This window comes from Periplaneta americana, chromosome 1 (genome assembly GCF_040183065.1).
Source record: "Periplaneta americana isolate PAMFEO1 chromosome 1, P.americana_PAMFEO1_priV1, whole genome shotgun sequence".
Classification (NCBI taxonomy): Eukaryota; Metazoa; Arthropoda; class Insecta; order Blattodea; family Blattidae; genus Periplaneta; species Periplaneta americana.
Genome location: NC_091117.1, coordinates 211,391,508 through 211,419,307, shown reverse-complemented (window position 1 = coordinate 211,419,307; position 27,800 = coordinate 211,391,508). Strand labels below are relative to the sequence as shown.

At 36.4% G+C, this 27,800-nt stretch overlaps 1 protein-coding gene across 4 annotated transcripts in view; it reads left to right on the top strand.

Moving 5' to 3' along the window:
• Nucleotides 1-239: 239 nt before the first annotated feature.
• The window catches only part of LOC138707583 (UDP-glucosyltransferase 2-like), a 54,860-nt gene continuing 27,299 nt past the window's right edge, over nt 240-27,800 (top strand). The window contains exons 1-3 of one of the 4 annotated variants that reach the window (XM_069837219.1): nt 240-490; nt 17,055-17,251; nt 26,480-27,157. In XM_069837219.1, coding sequence (XP_069693320.1) covers nt 17,090-17,251; nt 26,480-27,157 — 840 coding nt within the window. In that variant the 5' untranslated portion in view covers nt 240-490; nt 17,055-17,089. Of the gene's footprint in view, nt 491-9,948; nt 10,082-17,054; nt 17,252-26,479; nt 27,158-27,800 lie in introns of those variants that run through there. The other 3 variants (XM_069837208.1, XM_069837192.1, XM_069837200.1) reach the window with 3 other exon arrangements.

The window sequence follows — 27,800 nt, the reverse complement described above, 5'->3', positions numbered from 1 at the left end:
AAATTCGGAGATTTAAACTTGTTGTTACTGCAATTTTCGTCATTGCACACATTGCCTTTATTCCGACGCATGATTAAAACGTTATAACATCTCGCATACCTTTAAAGCACGTGCTGGCTGTATCAACCCTATGACCAGTGCCTTGCCTGCCGCTTGAGCGCTAGTGTCGTGAATGTTGGCAAAAAGAGTGTTGAAGTTGCGCGACTGTATATATTAGACTGTGGTTGCCACTGCCTCAGTGTACATTGCGGTATATAAGTGTGCCCACACCGACGCGAAAGTATCGCCGGACGTCTGCGAATCTGCAGCGTTGAAATTTAGATTCGCCGCCTGCGCGGTTTTTTTCGCTGCCGCCGCAAATTTTTTGATAGTGTTCTGTGAGAAATTGTAAGGAAACATCCAGTTTTATACGATTTTTTCTAGAGGATTACAAGTAAGTAAGGAAAAAGGGCAATATGAGATCCAATCCAATTGGAATTTAATTAAAGTGGTAAGTTATTCACATCTATAACATATCTTAAGAGAAAAATTCTAGCCTACATAAGGCCTGTCTATAGGCAATGATTTCATATTCGTATCTTTGTTGACTTTTATCAGTCCTTCAGAATATCATAGCATTGCTTAATACAGAAATATATTTCTAGAGAACCTACCTATATGAACTTTGCGTTATTTAACATCTTACTAAGGTTTAATAGTTCAAAGTTAATAATTTTCTTAGTTTAGGAAAGGTTTCATTCTTAAAAGCAAACATATAAGCCTATATTTAATAGCAATTTCTTGTTAAAACTAATCTCATTCATATTTTATTCCTATGAAATACTCTAGGAACTTTTGTATTAGCTAGTACAGAAGAGTTGTTTCAATAAACATAAATAGGCCTATTAATTGTTTTCATTAAACCTTACGGACTCGCGCTGTATCTCTTAACATTAGTACTCGCGTTTGGTGTCACTACAGGTCAATCAATAATAATCAATGTTTTGGACTTAAGCTGATATTTTTATTTTATTATGCGATATTTGTCTACATAATGTTAAAATAACCGACTTGCAATTAATTTTTAAATATTAAATACAATATTATAGGATTGTTGTTTAGTCAATTTTCCGAAGAAAAGTTTGAACCTCACAAATGATACCAAGAAGGCACCACTTATGAGGCAACTAGGCCAGGAGATAATGAAGTAGGGTGGCCAGTTCCTTTCCCCCTCCATTTCATACATCGCCGAAAAACTTAGCAAAAATCTACACCTAGTACATACTGCTTCACACTTACACTTACACATAAAGAGGATAATTTTATTAATTATACGAGAATATCACTACTTGTGGGACAAACCCCTCCCAGATTTTAGACTTGGCATCATTTCTTGACTTCCTTCTCTTGAAGGACGCATTATAACAGAATTAAAGAAAAGTTTGAAAAGACGAGACGAAGTGGAGTCTCTTCTGTTTTCGAGATTTTGTTACGCACTTAACACACGTGTATTGTAAACTATTTTTGCACGATCATATATTTAGAACTGCAAATACTGTATGAATTGTATCATACTTTCTGCGTTGAGAGCGCATTTTAGCGAATGTAGCCATTATACATTCAAGGGAGTATTAGTTTGCTAAAAAGTTTAATAAAAGTCAGTATGGTTTTCTTTTTGTATCTAATGATGAAAAAAAAAATATATGAAAAATATGTTATTAAGGGGGTTTAGACGTATTATATTACAATAGAAACTCGAACAATTAAAGTATAATAATTGTTTCCAAATGTGAATGTATTGATTTCACGACATTAAAATGATTTATATGGTGTTAGGAGTTTGTTGAACGTACTCCCATCAATTCCTAGAAAATTGCTAAATGACCGAGAATATTCCAATGTCATCTCTCTGAGTAGGAATAAAAAATATATTAACTTACCAATAAAGGATCTTTTATTTTCATTTCACCATTTTCAATTATTTATATGTCCTGGGATGGTAATTCATGTTATGAGGGATTCTCTGAATATTCGTTTCATAGATAATTTATATTTTCAGATATCTTTAACTTCTTGTTTCTGATGCGCTTCTGTATTTTTCTACGTGGACTTCACTTTCTCACCCACACTTCTTTCTTTTTTTCTATGTGTTCTCTCCTCCAGAGCTATAAGTTCTTTGACAACGTTTGCAACCGCAAGCACAATATCTAAGGCTAAATACTAGATATCATCGTTCGCCATTTTGATTCTTTTCTTTTAATAATTTAATTAAATGTATTCTAATATTTCAGTTACATTTATTTTAATATTGTAACTACATTTTTTAATATTGTAATTACATTTATTTTTAATTGCATTATTTATATTTTAATTACATTTATTTTAATATTTATTATTGCATTTCAAAACACATACGAGTAATTAAAACAATTTAAGCGATGGAAGTATTGTGTAATTGAAATCAGAGCAAAGATTTCTGTATTAGCAGACAAGAGGTTGTCGAGTTCTTCGCCAAGTAAAAAAATACTATTTTCTTTAACTCGTCGTAACTTGAAAACCAGTAAAGATTTTGAATAGCGGCAACTTTTAAAATTAATTTCCATTCTTTCTCAACATTTCATTCGCTCTGACCCCCCATCTAACGTGAAAAATAAAAAAGTTTACCGCTAACGACTTTTGAAGGTCTAAATGTCTATTTTGAGCAGATCACTTCTAAATTAGTATCTTTTTTTTCTCCCGCGTTTTAAAAACAATTTTGATTTCAAAATTTGTTCCATCCTTTCCTCAGACATTGACCTGTCAATCATAAAAATAACAGTGCCATTGATTGACTATCATACGAGCTACGACATGATATTCCTCTGCATACGCGAAATTTGGTCTCCGTCAGCGCTGCGAATATTTCGCGTCGGTGTGGGGTAATGTGCGAATTTCGTTGCCGCTGTATAAGCGAAATATTTGTCGCCGCCACGGCTGCGAATATTTTGCGTTGGTGTGGGGAGGCCTTAACTGTCATGTCCCATCTTTAAAAAAAAACAAGTATAGAGAGGTACACTCTACAAAACATGTTCTGGTTTCTTGTCTTGTATGAATGTAACACGTTATTTATTATTTAAAAACAGTTTAATTCATCTTGCAGTGGCAAGCCAATAGAGTTCACTTTGCTCACTCCTTCTCAGCTGCTGCCTGCAGAATAGATTCATTGCAACCAGTGAGCGCTTGATCGCACGCAGAACCGACTGCGTGCTCTTGACCTTGACATCACTGGGCTAGCGTCTCTTACCCGCGGGCAAGACACTGCCCTAGCATGCATTCGTGGCTGCTGGCGGGTATGCTGTCTCCCTATCCCTTGTGCACGATGGAGCATATTTCCTTATCCTCCATGCACTGTACCCATTTCAGCGAATGCTGACGATCACTTCTCTATAAAATCTAGATAGGTACAGTGAAACCTCTCCTTACGAACACCCCCAAGATACGGACACTCCTCATATACGGACAGATTTTTATGTCCCAACTGAAATAATATAGAAATAATGATAAATTTAACTCTCGTTTACGGACACTCTCAGACACGGACACGGACAGCTGTTTGACAGTCCTAAAGCTTGCTTTACCTCCTGACTGCGGACAGAACTTGGATTTCAAGACCTAATGTGTTACAAAAATGGAAAATTTAGTTTTGAGAACTGTACAGAAATTCTTTAACATGAAACAAAACATAAGGGTCTCGTAGACTACCACTAGACAAGCTGGCTATCCCTTGTTAGCTGGAAGCCGGTGGATAAAATAAGTCATAAAATTTAACCTGTTTGATAGGTCCAAGGTTTCCGAGATCGTGAAATTGTATTCCATACATGATGGGGTTAGTAGGATTATTCTCTTCACTTCAATCAGTTGTACTGTTTCGAGAGACATGGCACCTGAACGTAAAGATTAAATTGAAAACTGTAGATTACAGTACTGCATAACTGTAGACCTAGAATAAAATTGCATGGCACAGTACTGTATTTTTCTTTTTCAGTTTTATCTACTGTAGTTCAAAGTTGCACAGAATTTACTGTAGTACAGTATACTGTATTTAGAATTAAACTACAGTAATACATTTCACTTAAAGCGTGAAGGGATATATAATGCATATTATAAATTTACTATTACATTGGGGAGAATCCCTCCCAATAAAGGATACCTCCCAGATGCGGACAGATTGTTATGTCCCTTCGATGTCCGTAAATGAGAGGTTTCACTGTATACTTGTTTTTTTGAAAGATGGGACATGGCAGTTAAGCGGCCGAGCTTGGAACTACAGTGCTATGTTGCCAATATGGACTACTACGCTGTCAGCTGATGGAAGCTAGCAATTGACGTTAAGATGGCCGACGGTAAAACATTAATTGACAATTGACGCGAAGATAAGAAAACAATACAAAAATCGACAGAGAATTAAAGACGAAATGTACCAATTTTAACTTGTGTGCACAATAAATGTCACCAAGAGAGCTGTTAATCACTCGCCACGTGTGAAAGGTGAGTTTGGCAACTCAACCGTTGTTACCATAGCAACAGATCTACCACGCGATGTGACATTCAGTTGTTTTCCCGATCGCAACGCTCCTGTCATGTCCCATCTTAAAAAAAAAAAAAAAGTAAATAGTATCGTTCGCCATTTCGCTAACAGACAAGGAATATATTTACCAACATTGTCATGTCGTAGCTCCTATGATAATAAATCAAACGCACTGTAATTGAGCAGCACATGTCTTCGTGTGCTTTCAGCGAACGTTAACGAAAGAACAAAAATGGCGGGCGATTATATTAAGTATTTATCGAGCCTTAGGAAGTGCATAAAGTCATCAGCAGCGAATGACAAGACGCATACGTTTAAATGTAGCCGACATGTAACGTCATTGGCTGCCGGAAATAAGAGCGACGGGACTATAGATATAGAGTGATAAAGTTTCACTAAATTCCGCTATTTTTAATTTTTCTATTATTAGTTACAACAATACTCAAACACAACGCAAGAGTATTTAAATGATTTAAGTTGTAACATTATGGTTAAATCAACATTATATGCAAATGACACTTCTTTCATAACATATTCGACTAGTGCAGCAGAACTGCGTCAGCTAACTTCAAATACAGTTGTGGAAGCAGCGGAATGGTTCAGAGAAAAATAAGTTAATTTTAAATGAGGAGAAGACTCAAAAATTAATTTTGACATTGAGAAAGGAAGAAGGGTCTGAAGAAAAGGCAGTAAAATTACTTGGTATCCATCTTGATGCAAAACTAACCTGGGATTGCCATATCGAATATATCTCTCGAAGACTGTCCAGAGTCCTGTACCTCTTAACAGTGATTAGAGACAAAATACCCGGGCAGTACCTGGGAAGTGTTTATTTTGTTCTTTTTTCATAGCATATTAAAGTATGGAATCCCGGTGTGGGCAAACAGTAATAAACTGAATGAAGTCCTACTGCTTCAGAAAAAAGCAATAAGAATTATCACAGAAGTATCAAGCACATCATATTGTAAACCACCGTTTATACAGGAGTCCATCTTAACAGTTGTTAATCAATATATTCTTGAACTCCTTTTGTACATAAAGGAAAATCTTTATACATAATTTCACTAGTAGAATGGATAAACATGAGTATAATACTCGTCCTAAAGAAAAACTAGATATACCATATTGCAGACTATCTAAAGTTAAAAGTAGTCCTTACTTATTGGGCTGTAGGATGTTCAGCATGTGACCAAAAGAAGCACAGGAAGTGTCACTAGATCGATTGAAAGTAAAAGTGAAAACGTGGCTTCTTAGAAACCCGTTCTATTCTGTACGAGAATATTTTGAATTAGAAAATCAAGCTTTAGAAATTTTTTGGATTTTTTTTTCAGTTTTATTATTATTTTTGTAATATATGAGGAATTTCTCATAAATTGCTATTAAGTTAATTCTGGTGTTACTGTATGTAAACAGAGAATATCAAATATTATTTGGGATCAGTGTGTTCTAATTTTCATCTAGATATAAATCTATTTTGATTATCTTGACTCTCGATTGTAAACTCTAAGGAGTATTTGAGATCAGTTTGTTTTATCTTTAGTAGTGTATGTAATACATTAGAATATAGTGGGCCTTAAATCTTTTAATGTGTATCATATGATTTATCAGGCTTTTCTCATGGACACTTCTATAAAATTAATACTGTATTTTGATTGGTTCTGAAGAAATTAGATTGAGTATGCCTTTGTCATCAGTCCAATGGACGTTTGAAAGACTAGTGTTGTATGTATAAAGGTAAGCATCGGACGAATCGCATGGATCGGAAAAAGACTATCTTTGCTGTAATTGTTACGTAACCGCTTTCACTACATCGTATCGGAAGCATCGTCTCACGGCAAATCCGTCCACATTTCTCGGATGGGCAACTTTTCTGATGCATGCGATCATGGCCTTCTTCAATAAATCAATTTTAATTGGTCAACTGTTACTATTATGTTATGCCATGTTCAGTGTCGCGCCAAAATGGCAGACGGAAAACTTATTTCGCGTGTAGAAAATTACGAAGAATTATATTATTTGAGGCGTTCCCATTGCAGTAATCAAGTCATTTCTTGCAAATATATTATGTAACAAATATTTCTTTCGTTCCTTCCTCTTCAATTAAGAAGCATGAAGCAATTACAAATTCTTATTCGCTAACAGACGTAATTAATAGACCTAACCTCAACTCCTTTGCTTTCAGTAATGTCAATATCGTACGACGTCATGTTTTAAACAGCTGATAGGGGAATCCGATGAGGCGATGAGGTGGAGCCGTTACAGTGAACGCACTGCACTTAAAATATCCGTTGCGTGCGATTCGTACGAGCAGTGCGATACGATGTAGTGAACGCTTACCTTAAAGGAGTGGAAGTTGTTTATGACTGGTTGGTCGACATCCAAAACAATGTCGTCCTCTTTTTGATAACAGTAGTAACAATTAATTTCGTTAGAGAAGACCACATAAAATGACGGATACATAAATGAGACATCTACCTAAAATATTACTACATCATGGCAAAATTAATCTACCAATATTCGGCGTAGTGTGTAAAATGATTCCGTATTTGTGATTCTCAATTTATAAAGGCTGTACAGATATAAGATGTGCTTAATTATTAATGGAAGAGTGAAATCTGAATGTAATACCTATCTTACGTCACATTCGACACATAGACGCAATTGTGAAGGTTGCGCAAATAAGCAATAATTTTCAGGCAGTCAACTATCTGCATCACCGAAGCTCGTACGCCCTGAAACGATATACTCCTTTTTTTTTTCTTTTTATGTTTAATATTGGTCGACCAGCAAACTTGCTATACAGACCACTGTTAAATTATGGAATATCACATGCAGAATATCATACTGAGGTTGGCTCTAAAGGCTCCTCCAATTAATTTAAATTAATTAATTAAACATTTTTGTGAATTATGTGAACAAAAATATGATGATTTTCTGTGTTAAATTATGAAGAGTCGTCAGTATCACTAAGAAGGATGTCTTGAGGGAGTTTCCTTAAACGATATACTCAATGACATGAAACTACAATAAGCCTATATTAATTGTAGGAAAGTTGCTCCAATGCCCGAAACATAGGCACAATATTGTGAACGTTGCGCAAAGAAGAAATAATTATCAGGCAGCCGATACTCCGCATCACCGAAGCTCGTACACTAACGTTCTAAGGAATCCGACCTACGATTTTACGATCGTGTAAGCGAACTTTCCAACCACGGGATAAGTCAGAACCAAAGATACAAAAAATTTGACAAACTTTGAAACAGTTCCGCTAGCTCTCAATAGCTGGCACCATTATTTGGACAGTTAAAAAGTGTCAGAGAATATGATTGTGTAGATTAAATATTAATTATTATCACAATTGACAATATCTACGGTTTCCAGCTAAACCCAGTGTCGTTTTACAATCAGTTGAGTGGGATGAATTGAATTCCATACTGCGGGAATATTTATCTACAATTGGCAACAGTGACTATTATCTTCGCCATCTATTCATAAAAGCAATAACTAAAGAATCCACATTTACACCAACAAATTATTATCGATCACTATCGATTAGTCGGATGAGATATCTTTGAACGTCACCTTGAAACGATATATTCCATGACATGAAACTACCGGTAGGACTATCTTAATATATAAAATTGAATGTATGTATGTATGTCTGTATGTATGTATGTATGTATGTATGTATGTATGTATGTATGTATGTATGTATGTATGTATGTATGTATGTATGTATGTATGTATGTATGTATGTATGTATGTATGTATGTATGTATGTATGTATGTATGTATGTATGTATGTATATGTGTTTGTGTGTGTGTGTGTGTGTATGTATGTATGTATGTATGTATGTATGTATGTATGTATGTATGTATGTATGTTCTCTATACAAATCTACACGCTTTGACCGATATGTGCCAAAGTTTGCACATTTAACATTCATAACCAGGAGAAGAACATAGGCCACATTAAAATTGTGCAAATGGAAGTTAAATTAATTAAATATATAAAAATAAAAATAAATAGATCAAATATTCATGTATTATATTAAAATGCAAAATCTTCTACAGTCAATTGTTCTTTATTATTGCCTGTTGTATTCAAAACAGACTTTCACGAGGCCTTGGAAATTTTAACACGAATAAAATTACATTGTTGTTACACATCATGAAGGCTAGAACTAGATAATTCATGCAATAAGTATCTTTACGCAGTCCAGGACCGTATTATGAATTCCTCGATGCAGTTTTGTAGATAGTGAGCAGACTGTTTTATCCAATTGAATTCTAGAATTCTTTCTAAGTACAAAGATTGCTACCACATAATTTACTTAATATTGAATAACCATAGTAGACCTACTATTGCGAAATATTGACTCACCAAAATTATGCACTAACAAGAATTTGTGTCAAAAACTCATGCGAAACGTAATATGAGTGGCAATATTAACTGGAAAAACGAAAAAGATGATGTTTTCATCCCACGTATTGCTATTATAGCCATTCGATTTTAAGCAATTATTATAAGTTATAGTAATATTTGTGATAATATTACAATATTATAATATTGCAATAATAATATAGAGCCTATTTTACTGTTACTGTTAACCCGTCTCTTATTAATAAGTTATGGTCACTAATGACTTGGCCGTTTATAGAAAAATATGATTTTCTGTTGTGGTAGTGTTCTACATTGCCTTCTCCAGGAGAGTGAATTCTGATGGGTATAGTCTCTGTTTCTGCAAAAAAAAAAAAAAAAAAAAAAAACCTGAAATCCATGTATTTGATAGAATCCATCCGTTACAGATTGTAGTTTGGCCTTGAAGGAAATTAAACATATTGTGGGCAGAAAGGCTTAATAATGCATAATGCCGTGGTACGATAAATATTATCATCAATCACAATGTTAAATATCTTAAATATCCCTGTAGCATAAGGTCTTAATGTTGTTAAAACTCTATTCATAGGTGAGATGGAATTATTTCGATTAGTCAGTTTCTTTGGATATTAGTGGCACTTTCTTTAATATTCGTCACTAGGGAGGAGAAAACATAAGTAAATATTGTTCGTTTTGGTTTTATATAGTTCCCTTGCCGAGGTCTCCGATAAGTCTAACATACAGTTTATTTAGAAATAGACCAAAATTTAAAACCCGGGCAACGCCGGGTAATTTAAGTTAGTACTAAATATAGAAAAGTTGGATATTTTTTATCTGCACCTGTTACAATGACGTTCTCGGCAAACGTTAAATATAGTCTAAATAACTAAATCAGACTGGCTTACTCTACCATCTCATTCTTTTAGCACTGTCATTTATGTTTGTACAGATATCATCGGTCTTACATAATTCGGTAAGACTGCGGGCACTTTGCCAAGGTCACAAGAAATAAAAAGATCCTTGTTGTCCGTAATGACTGCATAGCGTGTCTGAACTCTGTTGCCTGATAAATGTTACAATCTGTTATCTCGGATGCACCATCTTTATTGTAAGCTGGAAAACGATTGAAAAACAGAATACATTGACTTTTTAAGGTAAGAATAGTTTTAAAATAATTTACGGTGCTTCAAACTTAAATCCTAAGCTGAATAAACTTGTATTAGATATTTTAATAAGAAATATTGTTATTATTTAACCGGTACCGTGTATAACAAGATTTATTTCCCATTTGTATTTCAAATAGCCTATAATCAGAAATGTAAAGGGTGCGGCAAAACTCCTCCCTAATTTAAAGTTTAAATAAAGAACAGATGGATCAAAATAAGGAAACTGTATTAATATGAATTGTATCTAAACAGTGGGAAATTTAGGTTTACATGCGTTGCCATAGCGATATCAAATGACTTGCGTAAAACAACAAGAATTGAATAGGACATTGCATACACGGAATTAACATTCAATTAGTGCAGATTGTAATCTTTAACGAATTCCAACTATGCCGTGGACGGGTGAAGAACGTGCTTACGCTGTGGTATCGTTTCTGGTAAGTGGTAATTCCGTTGTTGCTGTTCAGATGTTTCCCGGACGCTTAATTTCTTCACGTGGCGACGTTCCCTGGCCAGCACGATCACCAGAACTTGCACCCTGCGATTTTTTTCTATGGGGCATCTTAAGGCTGAGGTGTTCAAACATCGGCCGAGGACTTTACCAGACCTAAGAAATGCAATACAGGAAGAAATTGGTCTTATTCCTCAAGAAATGCTAGTTAGAGTTATGCAGAATTTCAGAAGTTGCATTCAACAATGCATCGATAGTGAAGGACGCCACTTGAGAGACACGTTATTAAAAAAATGAAAAATTCCCACTGTTAAGATACCATTCATATTAATGAAGTTTCCTTATTTTGATCTATCTGTTTTTTATTTAAACTTTAAATTAGGGACGATGTTTTGCCGCACCTTTTATAATATTTCAAACACAGAATCTACTTCTTGTAATGTTAAGGAATATATAGCAATTATAATCAGACTCTCTGGCTTCAAAGTAGTGTCCCTTTCGTGTAAAGATCATAAACCAACGGCACAGATTCGTAAATACCTAACTCTCAGATGATGATGTCAGTTCTCCTTAAAGACATGAAAGCACAATCGTAATGCGAGGATTTACATTTATGCATTCCTGCAATGAATGGAAATAAATACTGATCGCTTGGCTTTATTCAAACAGAATTAATTTCACACTACTTTAATATTGTTTATATTACAGGTTACAAAATTATGTCAAGAAAATACCGATATTAAATACATACGCATCAAAAAATTTTGTGAACAGGAAAGAGAATAGACTGATATAATTCTTTCATTAGAAACGTGAAAGAAATAATTTTTAATTATCTCTCATATGCAGAAGTCAAGTTTCCACTGTCACAAGGATATTAGTATTACAAATAATAAAAACTATAAAAAAGTAATAATAAAAGATACTAGTTACAGAATAACGATTCGTACAAGTTATAGTATTTTTTTTTCAAATCCAGTCTATGAATTATAAAATTTTTGTTGCCAATGTAATATTCTGTATAGTCATCTGAACGATTTAACCATTCCTCAATTCAACAAACATCTGTCTGTCTGTCCGTCTTCCCATCCCAGAGTCCTATCGTCCGTCCGTTCATCCATCCATCCATCCATCCATCCATCCATCCATCCATCCATCCATCCATCCATCCATCCATCCATCATCCATCCATCCGTCCGTCCGTCCGTCCGTTCGTCCGTCCGCTCCTACCCTCCAACCACCCAAACTCTCACAGTCCCACCCATCTATAGGTACAACTTCTTACCAAGTAAATTTATGCACATATGCACACACACACGCACGCACGCACACACAATTTTATCTACTGAAAGTACAGTCACTACTTGATCAAATATAATGCCGGTATATTCTGTTCATTTTTTAGATCCCACATTATTAACTACCAGTCTACCAGTATTACTAGTACATTATGCAACGAGCCTATAATGGTAGTAATTAAGACGCAAGTATGGATATTTATGAAACGAGCGCAAGCGAGTTTCATAATATTCATACGAGCGTCTTAATTACCATTATAGGCAAGTTTCATAGGACTTTTTATGCTCGACTATATTTCTAACTTGAAATTATTCAGATGTATACATTTTATTTGTATCTGACAAGATCGGAAGTGACCTTGTTCTAGGTCGTGAATTGTGAGATGTGCGCAGACGCGAAAGTATTGATTTTTTCCGAGGAATAATAATGTCATTGACCTTGATGTAATCCCGTTAAACTTGATATAACCTTGATTATTGAATTCGACATTGAAAAACGAGATGACAAATTGAATTTATTTGAATATTATTTACAATTAACGCTAATTATTATAGTAACAGAACATAACCTTCTGCGATAGTACTGGATTTCCAGCATCCGTGACTTTTCGCTAATTCTCTTTCGATTGCATATCCGAGAATAATCGATACTTGCGGTTTTATAACTGTACAAAGCTGACTTGTCATTGGCTGAACACCTGTAAGCTGAGTTGTCATTGGCTGAACACCTGTACTTTAATGAGTAGGTGTACTTTAATGACATGCATTAAAGGACTGCTACCAGGTGTATAATTAGTACATTTCGGCATGGTCGAGCATAAAAGTTACTTAAGACAATCACACTCCATGTTTACAGTATGTTGGTCCACGGACAAAATACACTCATTACCAAATATAATAGTGATATTCTGTTAATGTACTAAATGCCACAAAATAACACACATTAACGAACTCAAAAACTAATGGCCCTCCATTTCTTCCACACCTGACATGTCTTCGTCTTCATTTTCCATTGGATCGTTTTCACATTCGTTGTCTTCGTCGCAGCTTTCCATCCCATTGTCTTCAATCACAATCCTCTCAATTCTTTCTTCCACGATGCCGTCTTTCTCACAATACTCTCCTTCAGTTTTTTTCCACTTTACAACATACTTTTTCCTATCCCGTTTGGCCGATTTCTTCAACGACAGATACACTTTGATATCTTTTATTTTAAAAGTGGTATTTCTACACTAACCCATTGCTTAACGTCCCCCAAATTAATTCAGTCGGACTTAGGTCGGGATGGTAAGGTGGAAGTTTTTAGGCTGTATTCGGTTAATATTTGATCAATTAAATAGGTATTCTGAGTTGGGTTATTGGCTAGGATTAAATCGTAGAATTTCATCAAACGGGATGTGATTTTTCACCAACCTGACTTGTTTATTTTTTCGTAAGGAATTTGAGGTTGTGAGTTTATCCAATTGTGTATTGCCGGTGCGATATGGCAGAGTTAACGGAGTAAATTTGGAATTAACATTCTGCGAAGCCATTTGGTGTAGTAATCAGAATTCATTTCTCTGTGAAAGCCTCCAGTTTTCAGTTGCGATCTGTAAATGAAGAGAGCACTTGGTATAAACACAGTCTACTACAGTATACACAGTCACGAAACTTGAGTTTTGAGGGTACTAGAAACAATAGACTGTGACGGTTCTATTTTGCATTGCTGTAATGAGGCGATATTAGCGATCCTGTGGTGAGCAACTATCTAATGTTTGCATATTTACTACGTATTGAGCTTCGCGACTGTATATACTAGACTGTGGTATAAACCCTAAACTTCCACTCCCACGATGATTGAGATACAGGAGACATCCAACCGGAGCTGCTGTCAACATCAGCTCTTCGGAACGGTGTGACTGCTATGCATGTACAGGGACGTCATTTTATTTTTACTAACATTTTTAATATTAACCTGTCTATACCTTTAGAGAACCGGAAACACCGCTTGCTCCCCCCTCCAAGACTGGAGTTCGATTATACTGGCGTAAAACACAAATCACTCTACTAAGTATAGGAAGGAAGAAAAGTAGTTCATCCATTTACGTAAACTAGGAAATATCGCGATTTTGAGTTTGATAATTTTCATTAGGTTTTTCTTTAATCAAAGTACAGTACTGTATTAAGAATAAGTGTTTTTACTCACGAAGTGAGTTATCCATGCGAACGTATTCATTATGCAGTGTATATTATACTGTCTACAGCACATTAGCGTACAATATAGAGAAAGAAGTTAAATTGAAAAATAATCATAATATGAATATTTAAACACATTTTTGAAAATGGTGGCCGTTCATTTCGATACAGGCTTCAGTTCTTTTGTGCATATTATCGCATTATAGACTATTGCATCTAATTCTAATTGCCAGTTTCGTCCTTCGTACTAGTAACTCCTGTTGAAATAATTCTGTACCTACTCTACGTACTGTAAATTCAATCTTCACTTCTGCCTGACCCGAAAATATAAAATTACTCAGACATGCTATCTACTGTCCGTCCAAGTGGTTATGCCGCAGGATTGTAGAAAGGGAGAAAATCACGTGACAGTTAATTACTTAACGAGGCCCTTTTATTTAAGTTAAATTGAACAGCTGTATAATATTACGTAAACTTCCTATTCCTAAGAGAAATTAATGTTTTCAGAAAAGAGCTAAGACAGCCCAGCTATTACAGAGGGGCGAGCAGAAGCAGGTGGGGGAAATCGGGATGCGACGTAGGCAAACGGACAGTACCTGTGCGAAAATATGATTCAATATTGAACGCTCTTTCTTCACTGGAAAACGCGAACATATTTCTGGAACGTATTATACTCAGTAACTCAGTACTGCTTACTATCTGTGGTCTTGGTTCTGTGTGGAGTTGGAACTTCCTTAGTAGAAGGGGTGGGAGTGAAGTACATTCAAAAACTCAGGTACAATAAAAATTGAAGTAAAAATAAAATGATGTCCCTGTACGTTTCGTCTTCATACACTATTGGCCGTCCCTCAGCTCTGTATTTTCGAAGTCAAGTCAGATACCTGAAAGTTACGTCTCATGAAGGGAACAAATAATGTGTCTTTCAACTAGAACTCTTCGCTAATTTTTTTTCCACCGAAAGCCCAAGTTGTTGATTGTTGTTCTCAGACTTGTGGGCTTACTTTGAAAATTAATAGTGTTTTTCAGTTTCTGCAGTAATCTTCTTATTGTTGATGCACACTTTTCTTATACATAGAAACTGTAATATATTGCGACAAATTACACATTTATCGAACTCATCGATGTCAGTAATTCTTTTTGGGACGTTGTGTTTATTGCCGGTGGTGCCAAAAGACGTCCCTTCCGCTTCATGTTTTTTTCTGTCTCGTAAATTTCTGTATACAGGACTGTGCGACACTCCAGTGGCTGCAGTAACTCTTTCTTGGACTTAGTCACTTCCACTTCTTTAAAATGCTAGGGTGAAGAAGGTATTTACTGTAGTTCAGAAATGGCTTAACTCAAAATGAGCATTAAGATCATTATACAGAAACAATAGGCCTAACAGTACACTATATGTTTTGCTAAAGAAATGTAAATGTTAATTTATGAGCAGTAATGTATTACATTTTATTCTCGAGCTTTGAAATGTTCCGTCTAACAAAATTGTACAATGGGCGCCAATGATGGAGGAAGCTTGCATTATGAAGCCGAACCGTGGACTCTTCTTCCATTTTTTTAGTAGCTCATTTAATGACGCTTTATCAACTAATAGGTTATTTAGCGTCGATGAAATTAGTGATAGCGAGATGGTATTTGGTGAGATGAGGCCGAGAATCCGCTATAAGTTACCTGACATTCGCCTTACGGTTGGTGAAATCCTCGGAAATAAAAACCAACCAGATAATCAGCCCAAGCGGAGATCGAATCCAAGCCCTAGCGCAACTTTGAATGGACACGCAAGCGCCTTAGTACGTACACGTTGGAGCAACGATAAACGATAAGAGAAACGATCTAGCGACGCTTTGGTATTATCAAAGAATCAAGTGTTCATATCGGAGCAACGAGGACGCGGGAAGCGAACATTTGATTTATCAGTAGAAGATATTCTATGCATCGACTTAACCCTGCGTTACTCATGTTATAAATATTCTCACCATTGCTCAAGTGGGGTTTCACAAACCCCATTTTAAATAACTAATATATTTTTCCGCAAGTTTCAGAAATCAGATAAACGCAATTAAATATACTATTCTTAGTTCACTTAAACAATTTCTTAACCCTTTCTAACCCAAATTAAATTTACAAGCAATCCATGTTGAAACAAATAGCTGTATTAGGACCAATTCAGTGACCAAGTTACGGGAGTGGCAACATTTGAAACAAAACTATATTGATGAAAATGGTATTGAAATAGAAGTTATCCAGCAAAATTTACCTTCATATGTAACACACAAGTATATAAATGCTATAAAGTTAATTATTGCCATATGGTATCTATAGGTAAGAAAGGGTTAAGTGAACTCTTCTGGATGTGATTGAAAAGTTACAGATGCACAGAGTACACACTAGCTCCATCTCTTAGATTTTCGTTGAAATATACGCACCGGGGTTTACCATACCCCACCTGAGTAATGCAGGGTTAATGAAAGAAGCTATATAGGAAATATCAACTGCTAAGTTCAAGGTTAATATAACTTAAATACGTACAAAATTAAACCAGTTTCTCATCCCAAAGATAGTATAAATTCGTTGTGTTGTGATTGGTTCTTATGATCACATAACATATGACCAATAAATACACAACTGATCAATTTGCCAATATCTACAATAATTAATTTAATACGCCGAAATAATAATACATCGATTAATATTCGGATATATTGACAACCACCGGTAATTATACATATTAATATTATCTTAATCAGAGATCCTATAAACGACAAGAGCGAAGAAAATGGTACTTTTCTTTTTCGTCGCTTTTATCGTGTAACGTCGCTTTTATCATTACTCCAATATGCACACCTCAATAACAATGCATGCTTCAATTCTCTCTGATATAGCATCGCTGCTTCTTTTATCGTTTATCGTCGCTCCAACGTGTACGTACCCTTAGCCGATTGGGCTGGACTCTTCTTGCCGGCGCGGAGGGCCAAAAGCAAGCTAGTGCGAGTAAGGCGTGTCCTTATCTGGACTAAGATAACGAACTTGTGTTTTGCAGGTCAGGATTTTCCTTCAGTGAGAGATAAAGGAACGATGTGGACAGAAGTGCTGCTTCTCGCTACACTACAGTTTATGAGTACAGGCTTGCAGGGAGCAGAGAGTGCAAGGATATTAAGTCTGTTGAACGCAGCTTCGCCGAGTCATTATATATTCAACAGAGCCTTAATTTTAGCACTTGCCAACAGAGGTCACCAGGTAATATAACAAAACATCTAGATTTGCAAATAGTATCTTGTAATGGCGCCAGCGTTTTTGGCGTTTGTCCTATACTTGCTTTTTTCGAAAGATGGGACATGACCAACGAGTTAGAAAGAGAGAGATATAGAGTGGTCATTGCGCCGCCATGTTTGAAGAAAATTGAACGACCGTCGGTAATGAACTTATGCGCCCAAAACAAAGTGGGCGTGGTGATAACTGACATTAGAATCGTCAGCTGTCTTAATTTCGTTTGCATAAATCAGTTAAACTGAAGCGGAAAAATCTAGCATTTCGTCAAATACGTGCTAGGAACTTAATCTAAACTTATGTACGCTAAATTTAAAACACTTGAGCTATTCCTAGAAGGAATGCTTAAAAGAATAACCTAAGCAAAATTGTCATGTAGTATTACAAGAAGTCCTAGCAAATATACTGAAGAAAATGTTAATATTCCTAGGTTCTTTTAAATGCGACCTGCAAGATTGCCTATAAAATGAACGAGTATGATTCGGATGATTTTATTAAATTGTTTTCCCAGTCTCTACACGTTGCAAAACTATTTACTATACCATAAGATATAGAATGAAAGTAGGCCCTGTCTGTAGTAAACAACCTTTACTCCAAGCTTGTAACGTGGGTGAAACATGACAAAACACGCCTTCAGTTTTTTTGTTACAGTAAAGCATAATTATTATCGAAATGTGAACGTGAGGCCAACAGCCGGCTGGTCTGTCTGAGCCTTTCAAGGGCTGTGGCACCACAGATAATTATTAGTGTATAATTGAGCACCCACGTACAATAATGGGGTAAGTAGTTACGAAATATATTCATACTTACCCCATTATTGCACGTGGGTGCTCAATTATGTTCTTTCATGTCCTTCCAGTCAAAATACTAACAACAATACGACCTACCCCAGAGTTTTGCGTTATTTTGGATGCGAGTGTCGAAATACAATTTTAATATTTGATTGCTATTACTAGGTTTGAAACGGAATTGTAGCGGTTTTATCCGTATTTAGTTTAACTTTATTACTAGTGAACCATTTATTTGATTAATCGTTTGTCTTCTAAATAGGCCTACTTCTTATAAGCTACAGCTCATCGTCTTCTTGTATGTATAAGCAATAAGGACAGAAGGAGCAGAAATAAAGGATGCCGGTGTCGAAATACAGTTTTAATATTGTATTGCTATTTGTTTTTCATTGGGTCTGAAACGGAATTGTATTGGTTTTATCCGTATTTAGTTTAAGTACATTACCAGTGAACCATTTATTTTGTTTATGCCGGGCGTTGTTACGCATTTATGCATGAAAAAAAAAATGCTGCTAATTAACAAAACTATGGACTTAACTTCATAAAATTTACATGAAATATGATATATCAGTTGTATTTTTCCTTTTGACATTGCAGTTATATGCAGCACACACAACAGGCATGTTTTTTCTTAGTTTTTTTGGGCCTCTTACCTCCGTTATACAACATTGTAAGCAGACGAATTTTTACGAAGGTGGGCGCTTAGCTCAGATCTGCCGTGTTTCGCGGTGGCACCGCAAAGACCGCTGTACAGGACAACATGGCCACTCTATAGTCTTCTCTTTCTAACTCGTTGGACATGACAGTTAAGCGGCCGAGCTTGGAACTACAGTGCTATGTTGCCAATATGAACTACCACGCTGTCAGCTGATGGAAGCTAGCAATTGACGTTAAGATAGCTGACGTTAAAACATTCATTGACAGTTGACGCGAAGATAAGAAAACAATACAAAAATCGACAGAGAATCAAAGACGAAACGTACCAATGCTAACACTGTGTGCACAATAAATGTCACAAAAAGAGCTATTAAGCACTCGCCACGTGGGAAAGGTAAGTTTGGCAACTCAACCGTTGTTACCATAGCAACAGACCTACCAAGCTATGTGACATTCAGTTGTTTTTCCGATCGCAACGCTCCTGTCATGTCCCATCTTAAAAAAAAAAAAAAAAAAAACAAGTATTGTCGGACCATCGGATCTGTACCCCCGTAAGATATGCGAACTGAACCCTAATTCCTTCTCAACGTCGGGAATTAATTTCTCTCCCTGCATTCCTATCTCTCTCCCTTTCTCTCTCTCCCACTATTCACAATTTTGAGCCTTCTTGCGGGACAATTTATTTGCACTTGCAGTCCAGTGTTGTCAACTCAAAATGAATACTGTAGCAAGGAGTGGCGAAAGAAATATTGTTAAGCAAGTACGTAATAGCATTTTGCGATGAAGAGAAACAAACAGGTCAATATCTGTTTCCTATAAATCAGGCAACGGAAAGAGCAGCTGCGATCACAGGTGAGGCTTATTTTATTTCAATTGACTACGTATTAAAATTACTTACTTAACTAATACTAATAATACAACACTTTATGTAATTTATATACAGGTCAGAGCGCCTAATAAAGAAAATCAGGAGAGAGGGAGTCTGTGCAGGAGATGGAAAGCTAGAATCACCAGGGAAGAACAGACCAAGGGAACCTTTAATTCTTGTACATGATATGAACCGAAGTATTTTAAGAAGAAAGATACAAGAATTTTATACCGTGTAGAATGAAGTTCCGACATTGAAGAAATTACTGAAGATTGTGAGAGACAATATTTTCCAAGGTTGGAGAGAAACGCTGCGGAAAGTGATTCGAGACATGGGATTTAGGTTTTTTTTATTGGGTTATTTTACGACGCTGTACAGTACAGTACGACTCTTTCATCGTATCCAGGATGTGCTCGTATTGGGTTGAGGGAAAACCTCGGAAAAACTTCAATCAGGTAACTTGCACGGGATTCGAACCCGGGCCACCTGGTTTCGCGGCCAGACGCGCTGACCGTTACACCACAGATGTGGACTGATTTAGGTTAGGTTTAAAAATGTAGAAATACAAGATGTATTTTGATTGAAAGAAATGATATTGTAGCATGGAGGACCAGTTATTTGTGATACCGTTTGTCGGAAGTTTGGCAACATCCCTATTCGGCAAGGTTCGTGGCTTACTGTTTAACGTGGTGGGAGGAAAGCGGGTGGAATGGAGTGAGTAAAGGCGTTAACTTTTCCAAGAAAGACGACAGCGCTGAAGGGGCACAGATCCGATGGTCCGACAATATAGATATATAGTGCCCAGTTTGTAAGCAAGCCCAAGACTTGCTTTAAGTGCGGCAAGAATCCCGACCTTTGCAACCACAACCGCCTATCCCAGATTAGGTATTGCGCCACGTGCAACAGCGACACCCATTATACGGGCCAAGCTCGCTGTCCAAAATATCCAAGGACTAATCTCATAACCTCCACCGATCCCACGCATGTCCCCATAGACACTCACAAACCAATACCGCCACCTATACCCAAACCATCACAGTCCGTCTTCAAACCAACACTTCCCAAACCCGAATTGTCTTATGCGGATGCGGCTAAGACTATGACAACCAAGACAACCACTACAGACGATCCACAGACAGACAAAACAACCACGGAACAGCTGGTCGAGGGGGTTCTACGTTCTGCTATGCAGAAAATAGAATCCTACATTGATCGGCAACTAAACAGACTACAGGACGAAATAGTGACATTCACTATCTCCTTACTCACTACAGACACAAACCCCACGAAACGACACACGACACTTGCCACAGCCAACCAGGCAGCCAGACGGCTTCTACGGAAACGAGTAGCCCACCACTTTGTTGGTAACAGGCTACGAGTCTCCCTGGCGCCACTACAAAAACGTGACTAGGACAGAACTGACCAGAGCGCTGGACTCTCCACCTCTCATTAACATCTGCGAGGCATGGTGCTAACTTCACTTCATTCATTTCATTCACAATTCAACTGTTAGCTTGTACATGTGTCATATAACCATTTACAGGGGAAAATACACTACTGTTAGATGAGAGGGCAAACGGCTTTTAGCTGGGAACCTCGAGCTAAAGTTAGTGAATTGCAAGTCGGGGGCATGTTGCTAGTGCAGCTGAGAATGGTACCACTTCCTATACACGTCATTTGCCATTTGCCAAACACAGTTGTCAGACTGACTGCGGCAAATGTGAAACACTCGCACTTAACGTTCCAATTATTTATTCCACACGCCAAAAACGGTGACGCGATGCTGTAAGCTACAGAGTGTCCGACAAGCCCCGCATACGGGCTAAATCATAAAACAAATACGTTCAATACTACCCTTCCGATTTCCGAATATTTGTGGAGGTTAAACTTCGTGTTATTCATAACGCGGTGTAGGGCGTCGGCGATGATTTGACTACACTTTTCCTCCACACGCATTCGTAGATGTGAACAAACGGAATCTCGGGTACTGGCCATTGGAACGCAGGAAATAAAGAGCAAGGAGCACAGAGCGTCATGGTGCGGTGCGGAGTCTGGAACGGCCAAGTCGTTGGATCATTCTTCTTTCACGGAAAGATTTCATTCACTCAGTGTTCTGCCCAAGGGCATGTCTTTCACTGCAAACCCAGCTTTCTCCAAGCTTTCCTATTTTCTGCCTTCCTCTTCGCCTCCTCATATAATATAATAATAATAATAATAATAATAATAATAATAATAATAATAATAATAATAATAATAATAATAATATTTATTAATACTATACACTTGAGCTACATTAGGCATTGCAGCCCGAAAGAGCAGAAGCTCGTGCTCGGGCGCAGTTCAGATCAGTTATACAAAATATATCACAAAATTACGAGAGTTCATTGAGCACAATCACATTAATAAATGGTAAAATACATACAGCATGTAATAACAGGGTCTATATACAAATAGAAAATACAGAAGTACATGAATATTAGAGTAACAATTTTAACTCAATTAGCTTAAACAATTAAATAATTAATCTGATTTGTTTCTTAAATCTATGTGTGTTAAGTGTACTTAGCTCAGGGTAAGCTCTAATTAATGTATTATATATTTTGGGTCCAAAATTTCTGCTGTGTTTTAATCCAGCAGTTGTGTGGCATTTGGGAGTATTTAGAAAGAAACTGTAGTTTTGTCTCATCTGGTATTCATGAGGATCATATTTAAATTTATTGTGGTTTTTATGGAAGTAAATCAGCAATTTTTGTTTATAAATTTGTTCTAGATTTGATACGCCAAATTCCTGAAAAATTAATTTTGTTGGGTAATCAAAGGGTTTATATAGACAAATTTTGATAATTCTTTTTTGGAGCAGATTTAAAGGACGGAGAGTCGATTTTGCCATTCCTCCCCAACCTAAAATACCATACTGAATTATTGATTGAAACAGAGCTAAGTACACAGTACGCAGAACATAAACAGGTAAATAAGAGCGTAGAATGGAAAATTTGTGGATTGTTTTACGCAATCTGTTACACAGGAAGGAGATATGCTTGTCCCATTTTAAATGTTGGTCGATAATAATGCCTAAATATTTAACTTGTGAGGATATACTCAAAGCGTTACATGAGCAAGTAGGTAGGTTACAATCATGTATAGTTATACTTATATTATTATTTATTTCTAGTTGCTCAAGGCCATGTGATGTTAATGAAAATGGTATTAATTTTGTTTTAGAAACGTTCAAAGAAAGTAAGTGAGCATCCAGCCATTCTTTAATAATATTAATACCACTGTTAGAATTTTGATAAGTTTCATTCCAACTCGAACCGCTAAATATAACCACAGTATCATCAGCATAAGAATACAGAGTACCAGAATATTTCTCAATGTCAATTTTAAGTAAATCGTAATTATGACCCATATATCTTAATGTCGTCTGTCTTCTGATACCTTCTTCTGCCCCGAAATTTTCTCCCGTTCACCATTCCTTCCAGTGCATCCTTCAGTAGACAGTTTCTTTTCAGCCAGTGACTCAATTCCTTTTCCTCTTCCTCTTCTACGTCATGTATACTCCGTGCGTTCCAAACTTCAGTCTCGCGAATCGGTGACCCTACTGTGCTCCAACTACGAGAAAGTCTCTGCCGGATGAGACGAAGGGGAGTAATGCTGTGAATGAATGTTGATGTCATAAGATGTCATAAGGTTACACACGTGGGTACTCGTATCTCTATTGGCTCGCTGTCACAGCACAAACAATAACATTGATACACACATGTTTATACTACCCTAGTTACAAAATTAGATCACTGTTAATCTCCTGGTCTTTTAATCTCTCCATACAGGAAATAACAAATGCAGGAGCGCGAATGGTTTTTAAAGAACGTTATAACGATAATATTATATATCTACTTCGCAATAGTAAGCACATTCCTTTCACGGTTGATCTCCTGGTTCGAGAACAGTAGTCAGTCCATGAGTAAGTGACTTCTCTCTTATCTCGTAGCAAATAATGTTATGGCTACGTCCCAGTCTCTGGACATGTACACAGGAGGTTTATAGTGGGGTATGGATATACAGATAGATTTATTCGTTCCATAATATTCTTACATTTGCTTTATAGCATAGAATTAAGAACATGTCCAATTCTTACGTTTAATAATAAAATGCAATACATATAAAATGCAAATATGAAATATGTACAGAATTAATACCTTAATAACAATAATATTTTATACAATGTAATATGTTTACCATTTAATAGTATTAAAATATTTACACAGTACTGTGAAATGTCAAGAATTCATCTACAGAATAGAAAGTGTGAGATATTAAGTAATTTTTTAGTTTTGCCTTAAATAATGCAGGTTTTGGCTATGATTCTTAATGTCTTCAGGAAGACTATTGCACATTTTTATCGCCATGTAACGTACTCCCCTTTGAAAGCATGATAAATTTTATGATGGCGTATGAAAATCATTCCTTCTGCGGTTATTTATACTATGTATGGCTGAGTTAGTTGGAAAATTTTCTTTATTACATAAGAGGAAATTTATTGTAGAGTATATGTATTGATTTGTTAAGGTTAGAATCTCTAATTTTTTTAAAAATAATCTACATGTCTCTAGCCTTTGCTCCAACTATTATTCTAATGGCTCTAATGGCTATTTGTAATAAGAATATATTTTTACTATCTGCAGAATTTCCCCAAAATATTATTCCGTAGGACATAATGGAATGAAAATAGGCAAAATATATTGTCTTTAAGATACTGCTGTTTAGAAATTGTTGTAAGTTTGGGGGTTATTTCTTTGATATGATTTTTCCAATTTATTGTATTATTAATATGCAAACCAAGAAATTTGGTTGTTGATGTTTCTAGTAGAGGTATATTGTCGGTAGTTGTGTCCAATGTTTCAGAGATTAAATTTGAAGTGGCTTTAAATTGAATTATGTTAGTTTTATTAATGTTTAATACTAGTTCATTAATGGAATTTACGGCAGGGGGCAGTATGGCTCAGCACTGCGACCTGTTATGATCTATTGCGCTAACCCCCAAGCCAGGCGCATTCCCAAACCCACACCGGCTGACTACACGCGTACCCAGGTTTCGAGGAGGTACCCCCATCGTCCCTAGGCCAGCTCCCTCCATGTGTCGCCAGTCGGAATACTATGAAATGGTGACGGAATGATATAGATGCCTAATATGGGGAAAAACGGGAGAACTCCGAGAAAAACCCGAACTGCGACCTTCTTCGCCACAAGTGTCACTATGGATTTTTCAATGAAAAATCCTAGACCTGACCGGGACTCGAACTGTGGCCCCCTGCGTAGAGCGGTGTATAATTTTATGCGAATTCATGTCACTCCAATAAAAGCGGTGATTCACGTTATATTTCGGATCCTTCCCGTTTTGTTCGCCATGCAATGAAAGAAGTTTTGTTTTTCTCAAAATTTTGAACATAATTTTGAATTTACATCACGTTTCCAATTAAAACGTGAGTGTTGTATTTCACGAACCTATCTCAGAAGAACATAACATAACATGATTGAAGATAAAATATTTATATTGTAAAGGAACATGACACAACGCAACATAGCACAGCATAAATCAACATAACATAGACAATAAAATATAGGGCTATTACATGATGCAACATACCGTAAGGTAACCGGACATAACACACTATAGCATAAGATAGAAAATTATATTATTACTAGACTTCGTTGAATTGCCACACGCAGCATGCAATCAGGTTGCCGATGTACGGTAGTATAGAGGAGGTGAGCGACCGCCCGGTCTCGTAGTATAAGCAGTTCATGTTAAGAGATGTGACCGGTCCAAATAGATAGAGGAGCTACAGCTAATGTATACCTATGTAAGCACTTGTTTATGCATTACTGTGGTTGGAATAGTCAAAGCTTAACATGTGTTCGGTGTAGACAAGAATTCAATCAAACATACTACAATGAGAGTGTTGCTGTTCCAAATAAGTGCCCCTGGAATACCCTTACCCCCGCAGCCAGTCTTGACCCGTTGGGGAACGTGGTTGGATGCTGTTAATTATAATGCAGAACATTACAGCAAAATAATGGAGGTAATTGATGCATTGGATAGGACAGACAGTTCCGCTGTTGCAGCTATAAAATCATTGCCTTCTGAACAGCTATTGGAAGATATTCTGTTCATTGATTCTAATTTTAAAATCGTGTCCAAAAGCATCATTCTGTTAGAATCGTCTAAACTACAACTCTCAGAAGCCCTTAATATAGTGGATAAAGTATCACAAACTATCCAAAATAACAATTCACTAATTTCAGAAAAAATGAAATGTTGAGTTGAGAAACATTATTGCTAAAAATTCTGCCTATTCACAACCTTCGTATTATAAATGATGTACTATCAGGTCACAGTAAGACGTCTGAAGTTGGTGTACTAAAAAGTAGTGACTTCCCGTTCTTCAAATATGCACGTATTACATCGTGTGATGTTGAACGTACATTTCCCAAAATAAAAACTGTTTAAGTGACCATCGGAGGAGATTACTTTGCAGTCGCTCAAAATGTACGTAACTCTTTACTGTAATGTACATATTCAAGGATTATGTATCTTACATTAAATTTTAAGAGTTAATATATCTCACTATAAAATAATTGTGTATTTACATGTTTAGACATTTCCTACTTCAATGATCATTCATTATATTTCTTGAATGCAGGATACAGGTTTTATTGTAACCGCAGTATACTGCTCAGTGTTTACATCAGAGGCATACTCCATCCTTTGCATGCCCCCTTCTCATACAGTCTATACTGATGCGCAGTAAACCTTGCGATTCTCGTGGCAATTCTACGAAGTCTAATTATTACCAACGTTTTTTCGTCTTACTTTTTCAGGTGACACTGGTAAGCCCCGATGCCGGTAAGGATAATGTTCCTAATCTAAAAAACATCAAACTGGAAGGAATTTATGACAAACTGAGAGATGGCTTCGATTTTGAAAGCTTTGGCGATGCTTCTAATATGGCGATGATTGCCACCATGTTTGAGTGGATGGATATTGTTTGCAGAATGAAATTTCAGTCAGATGGGGCGAAGAAGCTACTCAACTATCCATCAAACGACCAATTTGATCTCATTATCGCCGAAGTCGGTTGGGCCGAATGCTTCTATGGATTCATACACAAATTCGGGTCCCCGCCTGTGGTTGCTATATCACCCTTCGGATTTACTCCATGGATAACTGCACCCTTGGGGGCCCCAGACAACCCTTCCTACATGCCTGTTTTTTTCCTACCTTACACTAGTAGCATGACATTCACACAAAAGATCTACAATACCTTCATACATTACTATTATCTTTATAAATATCAGTATGAATATATCCCCAACATGGAAGCCATAGCGGAGGAGTTCATCAAGATGGACATGCCGTCTTTCGTGGATATTCAAAGAAATGTCAGCATATTTCTTGCAAACACTGTATTCGGACTGGAAGACGCCAGACCGTTGACCCCTAATATGATACCAATTGGTGGAATGCATATTAAAGAGAAGCCTGATCCTTTACCGAAGGTACTTTATTATTATTATTATTATTATTATTAGTATTATTATTATTATTATTATTATTATTATTATTATTATTATTATTATTTATTCTCAAATAATTTTGTAATGTTCATAAATAAACGACCGCTAATATTTAAACGTATTATATTCTTGTAATTAAAACGAGAGTTGAGAATAATTGTGATAGGAACATTTTCAAAATACTTGCTTGTTCTTTGCGTACGTTACGATAAATATTTCCAATCTGTTGAACTCACTTTCTTACGTATCACATGATGTTTCGTTACACTTGAAGCAGTATTCTGGAAAAAGGAAATGAATGGACGATGAGGTCTAAATACAGACTGTCTAAACACTCCCTCTTCGAAGTATTCAGCTAGATAAGCTAAGTATATATTTCAAAAGTTTTACAGCATAGCTCACAAGACTCAGAATTTTTCAAATTTATTTCCTCCAAAGAGAACGTTAACAATTATTCGTCCGTAATGTACGAAGTCCAGTAAAGTAACTCATGAGGATTCCCAAAAGACGACTCATGACGTTAAACTACTTCCTTGACAAACCATATTGTTTCCAATTGAGAGCCGGAAAAAGGACCCATAAGCAAAAATCACGTTTCGAGAAAATAAAGATTTGCATACTGTTA